Consider the following 21,297-nt stretch of genomic DNA (forward strand, 5'->3'; position numbering starts at 1 on the left):
CGGCACAGCCCCCCGGCAGGCCGGTACAGACCCCCACAGGGTGCACAGCCCCCTGGCAGGCCGGCACAGCCCCCCCGGCAGGCTGGTACAGACCCCCACAGGGTGCACAGACCACCGGCAGGCCGGCACAGCCCCCCGGCAGGCCGGTACAGACCCCGGGCAGTCCACACAGCCCCCCGGCAGGCCGGCACAGCCCCCCGGCAGGCCGGCAGAGACCCCCGGAAGGCCCGAAATGACGGCGCATCATGATGCGCACACACCGCGCATCATGATGACGTCAGTCTGTCAATCAACTTTGAACTTCCGATTCCGATGCCGAATTCCGATATTGAAAAAATATCGGAAGTCGGTATCGGAATTCCGATACAGCAAGTATCGGCCGATACCCGATACTTGCGGTATCGGAATGCTCAACACTATTCGCTAGATGTCATCAAAAATGGTTTTATCAAAATTGTGTGGAGCTGTAAATGTAAGAAATCAAGTATTGCATGGAATGCCATCCACAGTACAGCTCTTCATATTGGGAGCCATATATATATGTCTCATATGAAAAAAGGCTATTGATAAAATAAAAAAAGAAGATAAACATTGGTAGTGTGGTGAAACCAGATGAATGTTAATCTCTTTTCTCCCAATATATTTAATTAATTAAACTAGGATTAAAATAATAATAAAATAAATAATCTTGTGATTATTTAATATTTTTCTCTTTTCAGGCGCTCATCACTTTTGGAAGACATGTTTGGCTTCATAGTCATCCTCACTTTTAGTCTTGGCTTTGTGGAAGGCCAGTTCCCTAGAGTCTGCACTACTGAAGCTTCTTTTCGCACCAAGAGTTGCTGTCCACTTTGGAAAGATAAAAGCCCATGTGGTTCCCTGTCTGGTCGTGGGAGATGTAAAGACTGGATAGCTTCATCAGGAGAGAAGATTCCCCAGTACAACGATGACCGTCTAGACTGGCCACGACATTATTATGATTATACTTGCGAGTGCTTTGGAAACTATAGCAGCTTTGATTGTGGTGACTGCAAATTTGGCTTTCATGGCGAGAAATGTGACAGGAAGAAAATAGTCTTAAGGCGAGAAATCCGGGAACTGACAGTTCTGGAGCAGAAAAGATTATTCAGTTACTTAGCCTTGGCCAAGACTACAAAAAGTCAAGATTTTGTTGTCCTGAGCACAGGAGACCGGCATCATCGTGAGACTTACCGCTTTGTAGATGCTTCTCTATATGATGTCTTTGCATGGATGCATTATTACGCCATGAAGCCCATCATGATTAATAGCACATTTATCCCTGAAAAGAACTTTGCCCACCAGGGGCCCACATTTCCTGGATGGCATCGCTTAGGTCTCCTGTTCTTGGAGAGACAGATGCAGATCATGACTGGAGATGAAGATTTTGCAATTCCCTATTACGATTGGAGAAGCGAGAAGAACTGCTCCATCTGTACTGATGAATTGATGGGAACTAATGATGACCAGGGGGTCCTCAATCCCTACTCCCACTTTTCATTCTGGAAGGTATCTTTACAATTCATATAATTAAATAGGCTATAGCTTAAAAAGACCCACATTATTGAATTTGTGTTGGTTTGGCTATATCTTAATGACTGGGTTAAAGTAAGAAACAGGGAGAAAGATTAAGAGAACTCAAGAATGAATATGTGACCTATGGGATTAAAGCAACAGTCAGGACATAGTTGTACAGAAAAGCAGTCTTTCTGCACTGATTACTAATAAAATGTGGGTACATGTAGAGACAAACCCAATTTATCTAAACTAATATCATATAGTTGGTCATGTCTTTTATCATCCGCAGTTTAGGCAGAAAATGATGGCACGTAAACATCTGAATTTAATCAGCAGCATGTCTCCCTTTAGCAGAATTCACCTTCATTTATACAAAGTGACAGAAAATAATTATGGATCACTCCTTCCGTTATATGTTACAGTTCATCAATATTTCTGAGGTGCCTTGGTCTGAACCCCAGACAGGGGACCTGATTCATCAAGACTGGAGTTGTTCACGGGGTTGTGCTGGAGTCAGACATGTGTTCTGGAATCAGGGCCATCAGAGAAGTAGCGGGTGCCTCTATAAGCACCGCGCCACTACCCTTACTCCATTCGTATCGGATGCCACTGTTCATCATGACCTAGACAAGTGACGGTTGTTATGCGCCCGCCTACTTTGACAGAAAATGTGGTGAGAATGCCATGTCACAAAATATTAACACACTCTCCAGTTGCGCCAAAATTATGCAAGTTTTCAAAGATCTTTACACCAGAAGAGTAAATAAAATTAGAACTATAAATTAGGGAATTTTCAGAAACTTGTTTTAGGTCCAATTAATTTAATTTGTCCAAAAATAATTATTTGCGTTAATTGTTACCGCACCAATTGAAAATGCTCCAAACATATTGAAAGCTCTTTAGAGCCACACAGCTTTAGAAATGGGAACGTGACCCCAACACAAAAAAGGGCCGTGGGTAACAGGATGGTAATTGGTGGTATCCAACAGTCTATTTCCTAACACACAAGGTTGAACTCTTTACCCTTCTTTAACCCCTTAACCCCCAAGGGTGGTTTGCACGTTCATGACCGGGCCAATTTTTACAATTCTGACCACTGTCCCTTTATTATTATTATTATTTATTGTTATAGCGCCATTTATTCCATGGCGCTTTACATGTGAGCAGGGGTATACATAAAAACAAGTACAATAATCTTAAACAATACAAGTCATAACTGGTACAGGAGGAGAGAGGACCCTGCCCGCGAGGGCTCACAATCTTCAAGGGATGGGTGGTAATACAGTAGGCGAGGGTAGAGCTGGTCGTGCAGCGGTTTGGTCGATCGGTGGTTACTGCAGGTTATAGGCTTGTCGGAAGAGGTGGGTCTTCAGGCTCTTTTTGAAGGTTTCGATGGTAGGTGAGAGTCTGATATGATGTGGTAGAGAGTTCCAGAGTAGGGGTGATGCGCGAGAGAAATCTTGTATGCGATTGTGGGAAGAGGAGATAAGAGGGGAGTAGAGAAGGAGATCTTGTGAGGATCGGAGGTTGCGTGCAGGAAAGTACCGGGAGACGAGGTCACAGATGTATGGAGGAGACAAGTTGTGGATGGCTTTGTATGTCATGGTTAGGGTTTTGTAATGGAGTCTCTGGGCAATTGGGAGCCAGTGAAGGGATTGACAGAGGGGAGAAGCTGGGGAATAGCGGGGGGACAGGTGGATTAGTCGGGCAGCAGAGTTTAGAATAGATTGGAGGGGTGCGAGAGTGTTTGAGGGGAGGCCACAGAGCATGATGTTGCAGTAGTCAAGGCGAGAGATGATGAGGGCATGGACTAGGGTTTTTGCAGATTCTTGGGTGAGGAATGAACGGATGCGTGAAATATTTTTGAGTTGAAGTCGGCATGAAGTGGAAAGGGTTTGGATATGTGGTTTGAAGGAGAGATCAGCGTCAAGGATTACTCCGAGGCAGCGAGCTTGTGGGACTGGGGAGAGTGGGCAGTCATTTACTGTAATTGATAGGTTCGTAGGGGGGGTCGCGTGAGATGGGGGAAAGATGATGAATTCTGTTTTGTCCATGTTGAGTTTCAGATATCTAGTGGAGAAGAAGGATGAAATAGTGGACAGACATTGAGGGATTCTGGTTAGTAGGGAGGTGATATCTGGTCCAGAGATGTAGATCTGTGTGTCATCAGCATAAAGATGATACTGAAAGCCATGAGATTCTATGAGCTGTCCCAGGCCAAAGGTGTAAATAGAGAACAGCAGGGGCCCAAGGACTGAACCTTGTGGGACTCCGACAGATAGGGGGCGAGGTGAGGAGGTGGTGTGTGAGTGGGAGACGCTGAATGTCCGGTCTGTTAGGTATGATGAGATCCAGGAGAGGGCCAAGTCTGTGATGCCGAGGGATGAGAGGGTCTGTAATAATAGGGAATGGTCCACTGTGTCAAAGGCAGCCGACAGGTCCAGGAGGAGGAGGACAGAGTAGTGTCGCTTGCTCTTGGCAGTTAAGAGGTCATTGGTGACCTTAGTAAGGGCTGTTTCAGTGGAGTGGTGTGACCGGAAGCCAGATTGTAAGCGGTCGAAGAGGGAGCAAGAAGAGAGATGGGAGGACAGTTCAAGGTAGACGTGTTGTTCCAGTAGCTTGGAGGCGTATGGGAGAAGTGATATAGGGCGATAGCTAGATACAGAGGATGGGTCAAGAGAGGGCTTTTTGAGGATAGGTGTGATGGAGGCATGTTTAAAGCTTGAGGGGAAAACACCAGTTGTTAGTGATAGGTTGAAGAGATGGGTTAGGGTTGGGATGAAGACTGTGGTGAGGTTTGGGATGAAGTGGGATGGGATCGGGTCGAGTGCACAGGTGGTGAGATGTGATCTTGAGAGTAGAGTGGAGAGTCGATCTTCTGTAATGGTGGAGAAGTTGGTTTTGAAGGTGGAGGGCTGGGAAGTCGGGAGGAAGGGCTCTGGGGGTTGTTGACCAAAACTGTCCCTGATGTTATCAATTTTCTGCTTGAAAAATGAGGCAAAGTCTTCAGCTGAGATGAGTGGGGAGGGAGGAGGTGCTGGGGGGCGGAGGAGAGAATTGAAGGTGTTGAATAACTGTTTAGGGTTGCGAGACAGGGAGGATATGAGAGATGAGAAGTAGGTTTGTTTAGCTGTGGCGAGTGTGGTCTTGAAAGTAGTGAGGGACTGTTTGAATGCGATGAAGTGCTCGTTGGAGTGGGATCTTTTCCATCTGCGCTCAGCAGCCCTGGAAGCTCGCCTCAGCTCTTTGGTCAGGCTGGTGTGCCAGGGCTGTCTGTTGATTTTGTGAGTTTTGGTATGTGTAAGTGGGGCAGCGGATTCCAAAGCTACAGCTATTGTGGTGTTATATAGAGCGGCAGCGTCATCCGCATTGTGTAAGGAACTTATATCTGTAAGAGGGAGGAGGGATTCAGAGAATGAGTGTAGGTCAAGGTGTTTAAGATTCCTGCGAGGGTGTGAAAGTTTGTGGGGTGAGGTAATAACTCTGAAACACTTCAATGGATCCCGGTGATTCTGACACTGTTTTCTCATGACATATTGTACTTCATGTTAGTGGTAAAATTTCATTCAAATAACTTGTGTTTATTTGTGAAAAAAGAAATTTGGCAAAAATTTTGAAAATTTCGCAATTTTCCAACTTTGAATTTTCATGCCCTTAAATCACAGAGCTACGGCACACAAAAAACTTAATAAGTAACATTTCCCACATGTTTACTTTATATCAGCACAATTTTGGAACCAAATTTTTTTTTGTTAGGAAGTTATTGGCTGGAATTGAGATCAGATGCCATGTTGCATTTGGAGAGCACCTGATGTGCCCAAACAGTGGAAACCCCCCAATTATAACTCCAACCCTAACTCCAACACACCCCAAACCCTAATCTCAGCCCTAACTCTAGCCCTAGCCCTATCCCTAACCCTAGCCCTAACCCTAATGGGAAAATGGAAATAAATACATTTTTTTTATTTTATTATTTTTCCCTAACTAAGGGGGTGATAACGGGGGGTTTGATTTACTATTTATGCCGGTTTTTATGTTTGGCGGCTGTCACACGCTAAAAGACGCTTTTTATTGTAAAAATAGTTTTTGCATCACCACACATTGAGAGCTATAATTTTTCCGTATTTTGACCCACCGAGTCATGTGAGGTCTTATTTTTGCGGGACGAGTTGACGTTTTTATTGGCACCACTTTCGGGCACGTGACATCTTTTGATCGCTTTTTATTCCGATTTTTGGGACGCAGAATGAACAAAAACCAGCGTTTCATGAATTTCTTTTGGGGGGTGCATTTACACCGTTCCGCCTGCGGTAAAATTGATAAAGCACTTTTATTCCTCGGGTCAGTACGGTTACAGCGATACCTCATTTATGTCTTTTTTTATGTTTTGGCGCTTTGGAATTGGAGCTACTAACACAGGAAAAGAAATATGATGTCATTGGAATCACTGAAACTTGGTGGGACAATACACATGATTGGAATACAAGACTAGAAGGATACAACTTATTTGCAAGAAACAGACTTGATAAACGAGGAGGGGGTGTCGCATTGTATGTTAGAAATGCGTATATCTGCACAGAGATTGAAGCTTCAGAGACTGGGAGTTCTGTGGAAACTGTTTGGGTAAGAATACAAGGACAGAACAATGGAAAGGACACCATTGTAGGCATTTACTACAGGCCGCCTGTGCAAGCTGAAGATATGGATGAACTCTTTATGCATCAGATGGCCAAGTTCTCCAAAAAATATGACATAGTTGTCATGGGAGATTTCAACTATCCAGACATTTGTTGGGAATCTCTCTCAGGCAAAACTAACAGGTCAAGGAAATTCTTATCCTCTCTTGCTGACAACTTTATCTTCCAAAAGGTAAAGGAGAAAACAAGGGGAACTGCTACCTTGGATCTAATCCTTATAAACAGGGAGGAAATGGTTGAGGAGGTAAAAGTGGCTGGGACCCTAGGAGGTAGCGACCATGCTATTTTAGAATTTTGGATAACTAGAGGCGGAAGACCTGTGAAGACTCAGACGTCAAGGTTAGATTTCAGAAAGGCAGATTTTAAGGGATTCAGAAAGAGAATTGGAGGGATCCAATGGCTGGATATCCTTAAAGACAAAAATGTCCAGGAAGGATGGGAAATCTTGAAAAATGAAATTCTCAAAGCACAGTTGTTAACAATTCCGAAAAGAGGGAAGAATAGGAAGCATTTAAGGAAACCAGGATGGATGAACACAGAACTTAAGCACATGCTAAAAAGGAAGCAAAAAATGTTTATAAAATGGAAAGAAGGAGGCATATCTAAAGAAGAATATAATGCTGTCTGCAGAACCTGCAAGGCACAAATCAGATTATCTAAAGCTGAAAATGAATTGAGGCTTGCAAGAGATGTCAAAAGCAATAATAAAGGATTTTGGGGATATGTCAAAAGTAAAAGAAAAGTCAAAGATGCTATAGGATTTTTACAGGATGAAAATGATGAAATGGTAAGACAGGATGTTGAGAAGGCTGAACTTTTAAATTCCTATTTTGCATCTGTTTTCTCTCAGAAAGGAAATGTAACATCAACTGTTATTCACTGTCCTATTAAGGGAATAGAAGAATCCAGGATATCTATAAACAGAAAGATAGTGAGGAAACACTTAGCTAACCTAAATGTATTCAAGTCTCCAGGTCCAGATGAATTACACCCCAGAGTACTGAAGGAGATAGCAGAAGAAATTTTTGAACCCCTCTCCATAATCTTTGAAAATTCTTGGAGAACAGGAGAAGTGCCAGAAGACTGGAGAAGAGCAAATGTTGTTCCTATCTTCAAAAAGGGGAAGAAGGTGGACCCAGGCAACTATAGGCCGGTGAGTCTGACTTCTATACCAGGAAAGATCTTTGAACAAATTATTAAACAACATGTATGTCAATACCTGGATAAGAATGAAGTGATTAAACAGAGTCAGCATGGGTTTGTAACTAATAAGTCATGTCAGACTAATTTAATTTCCTTCTATGATGGTATTACTGATTGGGTGGATCAAGGAAATGCTGTAGATATAGTATATCTTGACTTCAGCAAAGCATTTGACAAAGTCTCTCATACAATCCTTATTGAAAAAATGACTAAGTATGGAATGGACAAGGCAACTGTTAGGTGGATTCATAACTGGCTTAGTGATCGGACCCAAAGAGTGGTCGTAAATGGCTGCACATCCAGTTGGAAGAATGTCTCAAGTGGGGTACCACAGGGCTCTGTCCTGGGCCCTGTATTGTTCAACATCTTTATCAACGATTTAGATGAAGGAATTGAGGGTAAACTGATTAAATTTGCTGATGACACAAAGCTAGGAGGGATAGCTAATACTAGAGAAGAGAGAGAGAGGATTCAAAAAGATTTAAATAAACTGGAGAAGTGGGCAGCAACTAACAGAATGGTTTTTAACAGGGAGAAATGCAAAGTACTACATCTGGGCAATAAAAATGAAAAAAGCATATATAGAATGGGAGGAATAGGGCTAAGTGACAGCACATGTGAAAAAGACTTGGGTATACTAATAGATCACAGACTGAATATGAGTCAACAGTGTGATGCAGCAGCAAAAAAGGCAAATGCAATTCTAGGATGTATTAACAGAAGCATACAGTCTAGATCACGTGAAGTAATTATTTCCCTCTACTCCTCTTTGGTCAGACCTCATCTGGAATATTGTGTCCAATTTTGGGCACCACATTTTAAAAAAGACATCAACAAACTGGAGCAAGTTCAGAAAAGAGCGACCAGAATGGTGACCGGTCTGCAAACCCTGTCTTATGAGGAAAGGTTGCAGGATTTGGGAATGTTTAGTTTGCAAAAGAGAAGACTGAGAGGAGACTTAATAGCTGTCTACAAATATCTAAAGGGCTGTCACATTGTAGAAGGATCAACTTTATTCTCATTTGCACAAGGAAAGACTAGAAGCAATGGGATGAAGCTGAATGGGAGGAGACACAGATTAGATATTAGAAAAAACTTTTTGACAGTTAGAGTGATCAATGAGTGGAACAGGCTGCCACGAGAAGTGGTGAGTTCTCCTTCAATGGAAGTCTTCAAACAGAGGCTGGACAGACATCTAACTGGGATGATTTAGCGAATCCTGCTTTGAGCAGGGGGTTGGACCAGATGGCCCAGGAGGTCCCTTCCAACTCTACGATTCTATGATTCTATGATTCTATGATTTTATGCAATGAAAACAATTTTATGTAAAAAATAATTATTTTTGCATCACTTTATTCTGTGAGCTATAACTTTTTTATTTTTTTGCTGATGATGCTGTATGGTGGCTCGTTTTTTGCGGGACAAGATGACGTTTTCAGTGGTACAATGGATATTTATATGCATCTTTTTGATTGCGCGTTATTGCACTTTTTGTTCGGCGATATGATAATAAATCATTATTTTTTGGTTCGTTTTTTATTTTTATTTTTTAAGGGGTTCGCTAAAGGGGTTAACTAATGGGACAGTTTTATAGGGCGGGTCGTTACGGACGCAGCGATACCAAATATGTGTACTTTTATTGTTTTTTTTTTATTTCCAAAAAATGAATTTATTAGGGAATATTTTTTTTTTAAATTTATTTAGCGATTTTTAAAAAATTATTTTTACACTTTTTTTTAACTTTATTACATTGTCCCAGGGGGGACATAGCTGTCATGTGACAGATCGCTGATCTGTCACATCACAGATCACTGTGACAGATCAGCGATCTGTCACAGGCACTGCACAAGGCTTCCTTCTTGCCTACGCTTTGCAGGCCCCCGAAGGTCCCCGTCACCATCTTGGATTTGGGGACCTGCAGGGATGGAGCCCCCCGCAGCAGTGCTGCACATTGCGCTGCTGTGGGGGGCTCAGGGAAGCACGGAGGGAGCCCCCACTGTTGTGAGTTCATTTTCCCCTTCATTACTGAGGCCAGAGGAACTCCCTCTTCTGGTAAAGAAAGGTAGTGAGCCTGATTATCAAACACCTGAGGCTGATGATGATGACAGGCTGAGTGGAGTTACTGACTGGATATAAGGCTGCCGACGCCCTTCTGCCCTGCGGGTGATTTCTCTCTTGGATCCTTGGAGACCAGTCTGAATTCCTGCTCCTCTAAAGCTAAGTTTGCTGCTCGGCCTTTTGCATTGGTGCTTGACTTTGTTTTGCTTTGTTTTTCTGGATTTCTGCCATTCCCTGCTGGGGTGTGCTGAATTCCTTTAGCTCTGGCTTCTGAAAATACCTGAGTGCTGATTTAGTTTTTGAAGCCTAGCTGCTTCAGGGCCTTTTTCATATCAGCTTGTTGGCTTATGTCTTTGATAGGGTTTTGGCAGATTGCAGACAGCAGCCTTCCTGTCCTTTCCTATCTAGGTAGTTTTGGGGCCCCGTCTTTGCTCAGTCTATCTTTCTGTCTGTGTTAGTGTTTTCATCTTGCTTCACCGTCATTATATGTTGGGGGCTGCCTATTGCTTTGGGGTCTGCTCTGGGGCAGTTTAGATTTCCCCTTTCTTTCTTTAAGCCTAGTTAATTCTCCAGCCATGATCGAGGGGTCTAGGGCAACGTAGGAACCCCCCACGGCTACTGCTAGTTGTGTTGATAGGTTCAGGGGTCTGCAATCTGATAGTTGCCAACTTCTCTGGTTTTCTGGACTTAGCTTGTATTTCAGTTTTTGCCTCCTACGGTGACTCAATCATAACAGAATCACCCGCCATACCGCAGATCCTAGGGTACTCAATAGCAGGAAAGAATTGTAAAAAAAAAAAAGAAAAAAAAAAGTGTGTATATTTTTTCCTCTATATCTCTGAGGCCGTAGGGGGAATTTTTTTTTCTCAATGGAGATAAAGCAATTGTCTGATCGTGTGGAGCAGCTCGCTGCGGAAGTGCGGGGAATTTCCGCCTACCTTGCTCATTCACATGCTGCTGAACCAAAGATTCCTACACCTGATGTATTTTTTGGGGATCGGTCTAAATTTTTGAATTTCAAAAATAATTGTAAATTATTTTTTGCCTTGAAGCCTAACTCGTCAGGGAGCTCCGCGCAGCAGGTTAAAATTGTCATCTCCTTGCTGCGTGGCGATCCCCAGGATTGGGCGTTTTCTTTGAAACCAGATGATCCTATTCTGACTAATGTGAATGCATTTTTTCAGGCCTTGGGGTTGTTGTATGACGAACCTAATGCCATTGATCAGGCTGAAAAGACCCTGCTGGCATTGAACCAGGGTCGTGATTCTGCAGAATTGTACTGTCAAAAATTCCGAAAGTGGGCAGTACTTACTACCTGGAATGATAATGCCTTGGCTGCTCTCTTTCGGAAGGGGTTGTCAGAAGCCGTAAAAGATACTATGGTGGGATTTCCTGTTCCCTCTGGTCTTGACGATTCTATGTCATTAGCCATTCAGGTTGATCGGCGTTTGCGCGAACGCAAAGCTGCACGAGAGGTGTTGCCACCTGTTGAACAAATGTCTGAACCTATGCAATGTGATAGAGTTTTTTCCAGAGAGCAGCGTCAGGAGTTCAGAAGGCGTAATAAGTTGTGTTTTTTCTGTGGAGATGCCTCGCATATTATTTCTGTTTGTCCTAAACGAGAGAAACGCTTTGCACACACGTTTTCTGTTGGGGGTGTTCAACCTAAGTTTCTTCTGGCTATTACTCTGATCTGCTCCCTGTCCACATTTTCCGCCAAGGCTTTTGTGGATTCGGGAGCAGCCCTAAACCTAATGGACTTGGATTTTGCTAAACGTTGTGGATTTCCGATGACACCTCTGCAGACACCTATCCCTTTGAGGGGGGATTGATGCTACTCCTTTGGCTAAAAATAAACCTCAGTTTTGGACCCAGGTGGTAATGAGGGTCGTCCCAGACCATCAAGAAAATTGCAGATTTTTGGTGTTGCATAATCTGCATGATACTATTGTTCTGGGGTTTCCCTGGTTACAAATTCATAATCCAGTTTTGGATTGGAAATCTGTGTCTGTGGTGAGTTGGGGTTGTCGGTGTGCCTTTAGTGAGGCTCCGGTGTTTTCCACCTCTCCTCAGTCATATGATGTTCCTGATTATTTGGCGGACTTTTATGATGTATTTAGAGAGAATGAGTCTGCGTCTCTGCCTCCTCATAGGAGTTATGACTGTGCAATTGAACTGAGCCCGGGGTGTAAATTTCCCAAGGGTCAGCTCTTTAATTTATCTGTACCCGAGCACGAGGCTATGCGATCCTATATTAAGGAGGCGTTGGAGAAGGGTCATATTAGACCATCCTCGTCACCCTTAGGTGCCAGTTTTTTTTTTGTAGCCAAAAAGGATGGATCATTAAGACCTTGTATTGATTATCGTGCCCTCAACAAAATTACTGTTAAATATCAGTATCCGTTACCCCTGATTTCTGATCTATTCTCCAGAGTTAAAGGTGCTTGCTGGTTTACCAAGCTTGACCTCAGGGGGGCGTATAATCTTATTCGCATTAAGCATGGGAATGAATGGAAGACGGCGTTTAATACTCCGGAGGGACATTTTGAGTACCTGGTGATGCCTTTTGGGCTCCCTAATGCCCCTTCTGTCTTCCAGTGCTTCATGAACAATATTTTCCGAGATTTTGTCGATACATTTTTGATTATCTATCTGGATGATATTTTGATCTTCTCCAAGGATTGGGATTCTCATGTGGAACATATTCGGACTGTGTTCCGGATCTTGAGGGAGAATTCCCTGTATGTCAAAGGATCTAAATGCCTTTTTGGAGTACAAAGGATTTCTTTTTTGTGATTTATTTTGTCCCCATCAACTATTGAAATGGACCCAGCCAAGGTACAGGCCATTTACGATTGGGTTCAGCCCACTTCTTTGAAGGCCCTCCAGAAGTTTTTGGGTTTTGTTAATTTTTATCGGAAATTTATAGCAAAATTTTCTAGTATTGCCAAGCCATTGACTGATTTGACTAAGAAGGGTGCTGATGTGTTAAATTGGTCTCCGGAGGCTGTTTCTTCCTTTCAGGAGCTGAAGCGAAGATTCACCTCCGCCCCGGTTTTGCGGCAACCTGATGTCTCACTTCCATTCCAGGTAGAGGTGGATGCTTCTGAGATTGGTGCAGGAGCTGTTTTGTCCCAAAAGGATCCTGTAACATCTAAAATGAATCCCTGTGCTTTCTTTTCCCGAAAGTTCTCTCCATCTGAACGTAACTATGATGTGGGGAATAGGGAACTGTTGGCCATGAAATGGGCATTTGAGGAGTGGAGACATTGGTTGGAGGGAGCTAAGCATCAAGTCGTGGTCCTCACTGACCACAAGAATTTGATTTACCTAGAGTCGGCTAAGCGCTTGAACCCTAGACAGGCTAGGTGGGCCTTGTTTTTTACACGTTTTGATTTTGTGGTTTCTTTTCTTCCTGGAACGAAGAATGTCAAGGCAGACGCCCTCTCTAGGAGCTTCTTTGCTGATTCTCCTGTGGTGACCAAGCCTGCTACCATCTTAGGCGAAGGGGTAGTTCTTTCTGCCATCTCGCCCGATTTGAGACGTGCTCTGGAAGAGTTCCAGGAGGACAAACCTGAGCGTTGTCCCAGTGGAAAGTTGTATGTTCCTGATCAGTGGAAGAAGAGATTGATGTCTGAAGTTCATTGCTCTACTTTGGCTGGTCATCCAGGTATTTTTGGTACTAGAGATCTGGTGAGTCGGTTTTTTTGGTGGCCCTCCTTGTCTCGCGATGTCAGGAATTTTGTGCAGTCCTGTGGGACGTGCTCTCGGTCTAAATCGTGTTCTCGCTCTAGTGGGTTGTTGATGCCTTTGCCTGTCCCCAAGAGGCCATGGACCCATATTTCAATGGATTTCATCTCTGATATGCCTGTCTCTCAAAGGATGACTGTTATTTGGGTGATTTGTGATAGGTTCTCTAAGATGGTTCATCTTGTACCACTCCCTAAGTTGCCGCCTTCCTCTGAGTTGGTGACCCTGTTTTTACAATAGGTGGTTCGTTTGCACGGGATTCCTGAGAACATTGTATCTGACAGAGGAGTCCAGTTTGTGTCTAGATTTTGGAGAACTTTCTGTTCCAGGCTGGGAATTCAGTTGTCCTTCTCCTCTGCTTTTCACCCTCAGACCAATGGGCAGACAGAGAGAACAAACCAGACCTTGGAGTCATATTTGAGATGTTTTATTTCTGCTGATCAGGATGATTGGGTTTCATTTTTGCCCTTGGCTGAATTTGCTTTAAATAATAGAGCTAGTTCTGCCACTTTGATGTCACCTTTTTTTTGTAACTTTGGGTTTCATCCTCGATTTTCTTCAGGGCAGGTGGAGCCCTCTGCCTGCCCAGGTGTTGACACTGTGGTGGAGAGAATGCACCAGATCTGGGACCAAGTGGTGGATAAGTTATCTCTCTCCCAGGAAAAGGCCCAGCGGTTTTCCAACCGACATAGGACCATAGGTCCCCAGTTTAAGGTTGGTGATATGGTGTGGTTATCATCAAAAAATATTGCTATGAAGGTGGCTTCTCCTAAGTTTAAGCCTAGATTTATTGGACCATACAAGATTGTGGAGATTATTAATCCGGTCTCTTTTCGTTTGGCTCTTCCTGTCACATTTAAAATCCATAATGTGTTCCATAAATCTTTGTTGATGAGGTTTGTTGAACCTGTTGTTCCGGGGGTGGCACCTCCAGACCCTGTATTGGTTGAAGGTAACATGGAATATGAGGTAGAGAAAGTACTGGATTCCCGTCTGGCTAGACGGAGACTCCAGTATTTGGTTAAGTGGAAGGGTTATGGTCAGGAGGATAATTCTCTGCCTCTGATATTCATGCCAAAAGATTGGTGCGTGCCTTTCATCGGGCTCACCCTGATCGCCCTGGTGGCGTAGTTGAGGGTTCGGTGACCCCTCCTCAAGGGGGAGGTACTGTTGTGAGTTCATTTTCCCCTTCATTACTGAGGCCCGAGGAACTCCCTCTTCTGGTAAAGAAAGGTAGTGAGCCTGATTATCAAACACCTTAGGCTGATGATGATGACTGGCTGAGTGGAGTTACTGACTGGATATAAGGCTGCCGATGCCCTTCTGCCCTGCGGGTGATTTCTCTGTGGGATCCTTGGAGACCAGTCTGAATTCCTGCTCCTCTAAAGCTAAGTTTGCTGCTCGGCCTTTTGCATTGGTGCTTGACTTTGTTTTGCTTTGTTTTTCTGGATTTCTGCCATTCCCTGCTGGGGTGTGCTGAATTCCTTTAGCTCTGTCTTCTGAAAATACCTGAGTGCTGATTTAGTTTTTGAAGCCTAGCTGCTTCAGGGCCTTTTTCATATCAGCTTGTTGGCTTATGTCTTTGATAGGGTTTTGGCAGATTGCAGACAGCAGCCTTCCTGTCCTTTCCTATCTAGGTTGTTTTGGGGCCCCGTCTTTGCTCAGTCTATCTTTCTGTCTGTGTTAGTGTTTTCATCTTGCTTCACCATCATTAAATGTTGGGGGCTGCCTATTGCTTTGGGGTCTGCTCTGGGGCAGTTTAGATTTCCCCTTTCTTTCTTTAGGCCTAGTTAATTCTCCGGCCGTGATCGAGGGGTCTAGGGCATCGTAGGAACCCCCCACGGCTACTGCTAGTTGTGTTGATAGGTTCAGGGGTCTGCAATCTGATAGTTGCCAACTTCTCTGGTTTTCTGGACTTAGCTTGTATTTCTGTTTTTGCCTCCTACGGTGACTCAATCATAACACCCCTCCCTGCCGATGCTTCCCTTTAACCCGCTGATCGCTGTGACGTACTATTCCATCCCTGAGAATTAAGTCCCAGGGCACATGGACGGGATAGTACGTCACATGACAGAAAGGGGTCAATATTCAAAATATAACTTTTAAATACGGTATACAAATTTATTTTAAAAATAAAATATTAATTTAACCCCTTAGTGACCAGGCCAACATTTTTTAAAACTTACCAGTGTCACTTTATGTTGTAATAACTCCAGAACTCTTCAACAGAACCCATTGATTTTGAGATTGTTTTTTCGTGACACATTGTACTTTATGATAATGGTAAATTCGCTGATATTTTCTTTGTTAATTTATAAAAATATCAGAGACTTTACAAAAATGTTAAAAACTTTGCAATTTTTCAACTTCCCTATAACCCCTTTGATTTTTACAATTCTGACCACTGTCAATCTATGAGGTCATAACTCTCGGAACGCTTCAACGAATCCCGGTGATTCTGAGAATGCTTTCTCATAACATATTGTACTTTATGATAACGGTAAAATTTCTTCGATATGACTTGCGTTTGTGTGAAAAAAACAGAAATTTGGCAAAAATTTTGAAAATGTTGCAATTTTCAAACTTTTAGGTTTTATGCCCTTAAATCAGAGTCATACCGCACAAAATACGATACTTAATAAATAATATTTTCCACAAGTCCTTACATCAGCACAATTTTGGAACCAAAATTTTTTTTGTTAGGAAGTTATAAGGGTTAAAAGTTGACCAGCAATTTCTCATTTTTAGAACAAATTTTACAAAACCATTTTTTAGGGACCACATCACATTTGAAGTCACTTTGAGAGGTCAATATGACAGAAAATACCCCAAAGTTACAGCATTCTAAAAACTGCACCCCTCAAGGAGCTCAAACCCACATTCAAGAAGTTTATTAACCCTTCAGGTGCTTCACAGCTGCTAAAGAAACATGTAAGGAAAAAATGAACATTTAACTTTTTAGTCACAAAAATTATCTTTCAGCAACAATTTTTTTATTTGCACAAGTGTAAAAGGAGAAAATGGACCACTATAGTTGTTGTGCAATTTCTCCTGAGTACGCCGATATCCCATATGTGGGGGAAAACCACTGTTTGGGCGCACGGTAAGGCTGTGAAGGGATGGAGCACCTTTTGACTTTTTGAACGCAATATTGGCTGGAATTGAGAGCGGGCGCCATGTTGTGTTTGAAGAGCACCTGATGTGCCTAACCATTGGAAACACCCCCCACAAGTGACCCCATTTTGAAAACTAGACCCTTCAAGAAACCTATCTAGCTATGTGGTGAAAACTTTGAACCCCCAGGTGCTTCACAGAAGTTTAGAACGTAGAGCCATGAAAATAAAAAAAAAATCAAATTTTTTCCCCAAAAATGATTTTTCAGCAACGATTTTTTTGTGTAAATCAAGTTTATTGAATTGTGATTAATACAAGTATACAGTCTTGATAAACAAGAGAATAACCAGAATATAACAAGAATATAATTTGGTCGCGTACATATAATTGTTGATGACATACCATTCAAAGTAAATTTATATTCGGTATAGGAAATTACCACAACTCCAACTTATTAATATAGGTTATTAATGTCATAAGTTCAAATATAGAAAATGTATGACATATCAACAGCAGTTTAAGCTATTCTTTTTTATGAATAAAAAAATGTGAAAATTAGAATTTCAGAATTTCAGATAGGAGAGAAAGAAAGGTAGAAAGGAGTGAAAGAAGGAAGGAGGATAAAAGAAAAAAGAGGGGAAAAAGTTAGGATGGACAGGCAATATTGTACTTACTGTAGATCTCTCCACAGAGTAGACCCAGGCCTCCCAACCAACAGAAGGAGGAAAACTAGAAATGTCCTATCCATGTTGTGAAGGTACATAAATTATCCGTAGGTATGGATTAAGATGCAGACAGCCTTGAATCCAGTTCTGGCGTTTCGCTAAAAGCAATCCAAGGAGCCCAAGTGCTAAAACCTTATTAGAGTCTCCAGTAACTTGCCCTATCATTTGTTCCATTCTATAAATGTCGTTAAGTTCTGCAACAAATTCAGAACGTGAAGGCGATTTCTCTTGTTTCCAAAGCCGAGGAATCAAATTCCTGGTGGCGGTGAGGAAATGTCTGAGAAGACCCTTTTTGAACTTGGATATCGATATATCACTTAAGGATAATAAATCTACCTCCACTGTAGGTTGGATCTGGGAGACGGATAATCTGTTTCAAAGCCCAAAAATTGCCAACCATAATTTCTTTATGGGTGGGCAAGCCCATCAAATATGGACATATGTGCTTTTTTTTTAAGCATCTCCAACAGGTGTCCGGAATCATGGGGAACATGGAATGGACAATGGAGAGACATCTGTACCACCTTGACAATCTTGTAGCTCCTCTCCTGTGACACCGAACACAGCAACAACTGAAACTTAAATAAAAGGATCTTTGATCTATCCTCGGGTGATAGAGGCTTCCTCAGGTCACCCTCCCACTTTGAGAAAAATACTGGAAAGTCTTGTAGGGGAGTTTGCCCCTTTTGGAGGAGTTTGTACAAAAGAGAAAGTGTGGACCAGAGGGTTCTTAGTAAGGCTGGTTTGACAGCGTTTGGAGGTGCAGTGGACGCTCGCCGTGAAGCTCTGCCCCCTGCCGCGCTTCCTCCGGTCAGCTCTGCCTATGGGAGCATGCCGCTGCATGTGGCCTGCGTACCCTATCTTTAGCATTGGGTACGCAGGCCGTGCGCAGGTATGCTTTTGCCGCCACATGTATCCTTTTGATGGTGCGGCGACCTGCGCCAAACGCAACGTGTTGTATTTTGGTGCGGCCGCCGCACCGTCAAAAGGACGCATGAGGTGGCAAAGGCATACCAGCACACGGCCTGCGTACCCAATGCTAACGATAGGGTACGCAGGTGGCATGCGCTCATAGGCGGAGCTGACCGGAGGAGGTGAGGCAGGGGGCGGAGCTTCACGGTGAGCGTCCGCTGCACCTCCAAATGTTAATGTGAAACTAACCCTGATGCAAAGTGCTTTGAGGGGAGTTAATGGGCTATTTATCTGTTTGTCTGGTTATTGTATTAATAAATATTTTAATTGTTCATGGAAGAACCAAGTACCCATAGGTGACTCTTCACCCAAAAAATCTCCTGGAGAGACTTTATTCCAGTTTGATTTAGATAATCATGTATAACTAGATGGTGGCCCGATTCTAACGCATCGGGTATTCTAGAAAATGTATGTAGTTTATTTATGAAGTTTTAATAATAATGCAATAATGCACCCCCCAATCCTGATATGTGTGGTCCTCTCACCCCTCAATCCTGATATGCATTGTACCCCTCCCCCCTATCCTGGTATGCATGGTCCCCTCACCCCCCAATCCTGATATGCATGGTCCTCTCACCCCCCAATCCTGATATGCATGGTACCCCTCCCCCCTATCCTGGTATGCATGGTCCCCTCACCCCCCAATCCTGATATGCATGGTCCTCTCTATCCCCCCAATTCTGATATGCATGGTACCCCTTACCCCCCAATCCTGGTAAGCATGGTCCCCTCATCCTCCAATCCTAGAATGCATGGTCCTCTCACCCCCCAATCCTAGAATGCATGGTCCTCTCACCCCCCAATCCTGGTATGCATGGTCCCCTCACCCTCCTTTCCTGGTATGTATGGTCCCATCTATGTATGCTTGCCAGGACTAAGCTACATTTAACATAGGGTGTAATATTTTTTATTATTACTATTATTACTATTATTATTTTTATTATTTTTTATTTAACATAGGGTGTAATATTTTTCACCTTATAAACACATTTTTGGGACTATGTACCCTATTATATGATATAACACATATACTTATTGTGTATACATCCCTCTGTTTATTGGTCATTTTGATCTTTGGCAGCTTGAATTATCTTTTATAAATCCAGATATCACTGTATGGCCAGAGTAACACTAGCAAGAAATACGGACGAGTGCTATGAGAGAAAAAAATCGCAATAGTACTCGTCCCAGTGTTAATCCTATGGGACAGCTCCTATCATCTGATTTTTCTCTCGCCCGTATTATACGTGTTGAGGAAATCGCAGCGTGCTGCACTGTATTATGGCCGAGACTCGCCAATGCAAGTCTATAGGTGCGAGAATAAAACGGATTACACACGGACCATGCGTGTGACTTGCGAAAAATACACACCGGTGTCCTTTACAAAAGCCGGTAATTCAGTGCGCTATACAATAAAATCACACTGACATGTTTAATAAAGAATAGAAAGTATAGATATACACACATAGAATACATATATATACAGTACAGACCAAAAGTTTGGACACACCTTCTCATTCAAAGAGTTTTCTTTATTTTCATGACTATGAAAATTTTAGATTCACTCTGAAGGCATCAAACTATGAATTAACACATGTGGAATTATCTAATTAACAAAAAAGTGTGAAACAACTGAAAATATGTCTTATATTCTAGGTTCTTCAAAGTATCCACCTTTTGCTTTGATTACTGCTTTGCACACTCTTGGCATTCTCTTGATGAGCTTCAAGAGGTAGTCACTGGAAATGGTTTTCACTTCACAGGTGTGCCCTATCAGGTTTAATAAGTGGGATTTCTTGCCTTAAAAATGGGGTTGGGACCATCAGTTGTGTTGTGCAGAAGTCTGATGGATACACAGGTGATAGTCCTACTGAATAGACTGTTAGAATTTGTATCATGGCAAGAAAAAGCAGCTAAGTAAAGAAAAACGAGTGGCCATCATTACTTTAAGAAATGAAGGTCAGTCAGTCTGAAAAATTGGGAAAACTTTGAAAGTGTCCCCAAGTGCAGTGGCAAAAACCATCAAGCGCTACAAAGAAACTGGCTCACATGAGGACCGCCCCAGGAAAGGAAGACCAAGAGTCACCTCTGCTGCGGAGGATAAGTTCATCCGAGTCACCAGCCTCAGAAATCGCAGGTTAGCAGCAGCTCAGATTAGAGACCAGGTCAATGCCACACAGAGTTCTAGCAGCAGACACATCTCTACAACAACTGTTAAGAGGAGACTGTGCAGCAGGCCTTCATGGTATAATAGCTGCTAGGAAACCACTGCTAAGGACAGGCAACAAGCAGAAGAGACTTGTTTGGGCTAAAGAACACAAAGAATGGACATTAGACCAGTGGAAATCTGTGCTTTGGTTGGATGAGTCCAAATTTGAGATCTTTGGTTCCAACCACCGTGTCTTTGTGCGACGCAGAAAAGGTGAACGGATGGACTCTACATGCCTGGTTCCCCCTGTGAAGCATGGAGGAGGAGGTGTGATGGTGTGGGGGTGCTTTGCTGGTGACACTGTTGGGGATTTATTCAAAATTGAAGACATACTGAACCAGCATGGCTACCACAGCATCTTGCAGCGGCATGCTATTCCATCCGGTTTGCGCTTAGTTGGACCATCATTTATTTTTCAACAGGACAATGTGTTAGGGCTGGCGGAATGCACCAGATTATAGAATAGTAGAGAGTGCGTTCGCAGCCTGGGGTCCACCGTGCAGAGGTGGTACACTGCTGCTAGGTAATGGCAGAAGGGAAGAACAGCGTGAAAACAGTCACACGTGGGTTACGTCACCCAGTGTGAACAGGAGCGGATTCTGTTACTTCACAGAACCGCACAGCCGCTTGAAAGTGAATGCTGGAGCCTGTTTAGCTCACAGAGCCCGGCCACAGAGCGCACAGCAAACAGCCACAGAACTCCACCCCAAGGCAGGGGTTAGAGTCCTTCAAGGCGACTGAGCGCGCGGCGTCGCTGCCACGAATGCCGCTATAGACGCTGGCTAAGGAGTGCGGAGCACTTGCTCTGAGGCGTGCCGAGTCACTGAGAGTGACTAATATCTGACTCAACTCTGTCCTACCTACGCCTAAGCCTGGGCGCTAGCAGGCTAGGCTGCACAACACATGCGTACCAAGGGTAGGGGTTTCATAATGAGTCAGCAACCAGAGACATTCATACATGCATCCATCACTCACTCCTTATAGTCAGAAAACAATGGCTATCCTAGCGCAAGGCCGAGCGGCCATGCGAACC

General features: G+C 43.4%; 1 protein-coding gene across 1 annotated transcript in view; it reads left to right on the forward strand.

Moving 5' to 3' along the window:
- The first annotated feature begins 728 nt into the window (after positions 1-728).
- Positions 729-21,297, forward strand: part of LOC141073709 (tyrosinase-like) — a 175,693-nt gene continuing 155,124 nt past the window's right edge. Inside the window, exon 1 of the mRNA XM_073561070.1 lies at positions 729-1,527. Coding sequence (XP_073417171.1) covers positions 742-1,527 — 786 coding nt within the window. The 5' untranslated portion in view covers positions 729-741. The remainder of the gene's footprint in view (positions 1,528-21,297) is intronic.

The sequence above is a fragment of the Dendrobates tinctorius genome, unplaced genomic scaffold (assembly GCF_039654945.1).
Source record: "Dendrobates tinctorius isolate UK_male_01 unplaced genomic scaffold, ASM3965494v1 ptg000313l, whole genome shotgun sequence".
Taxonomy (NCBI): Eukaryota; Metazoa; Chordata; class Amphibia; order Anura; family Dendrobatidae; genus Dendrobates; species Dendrobates tinctorius.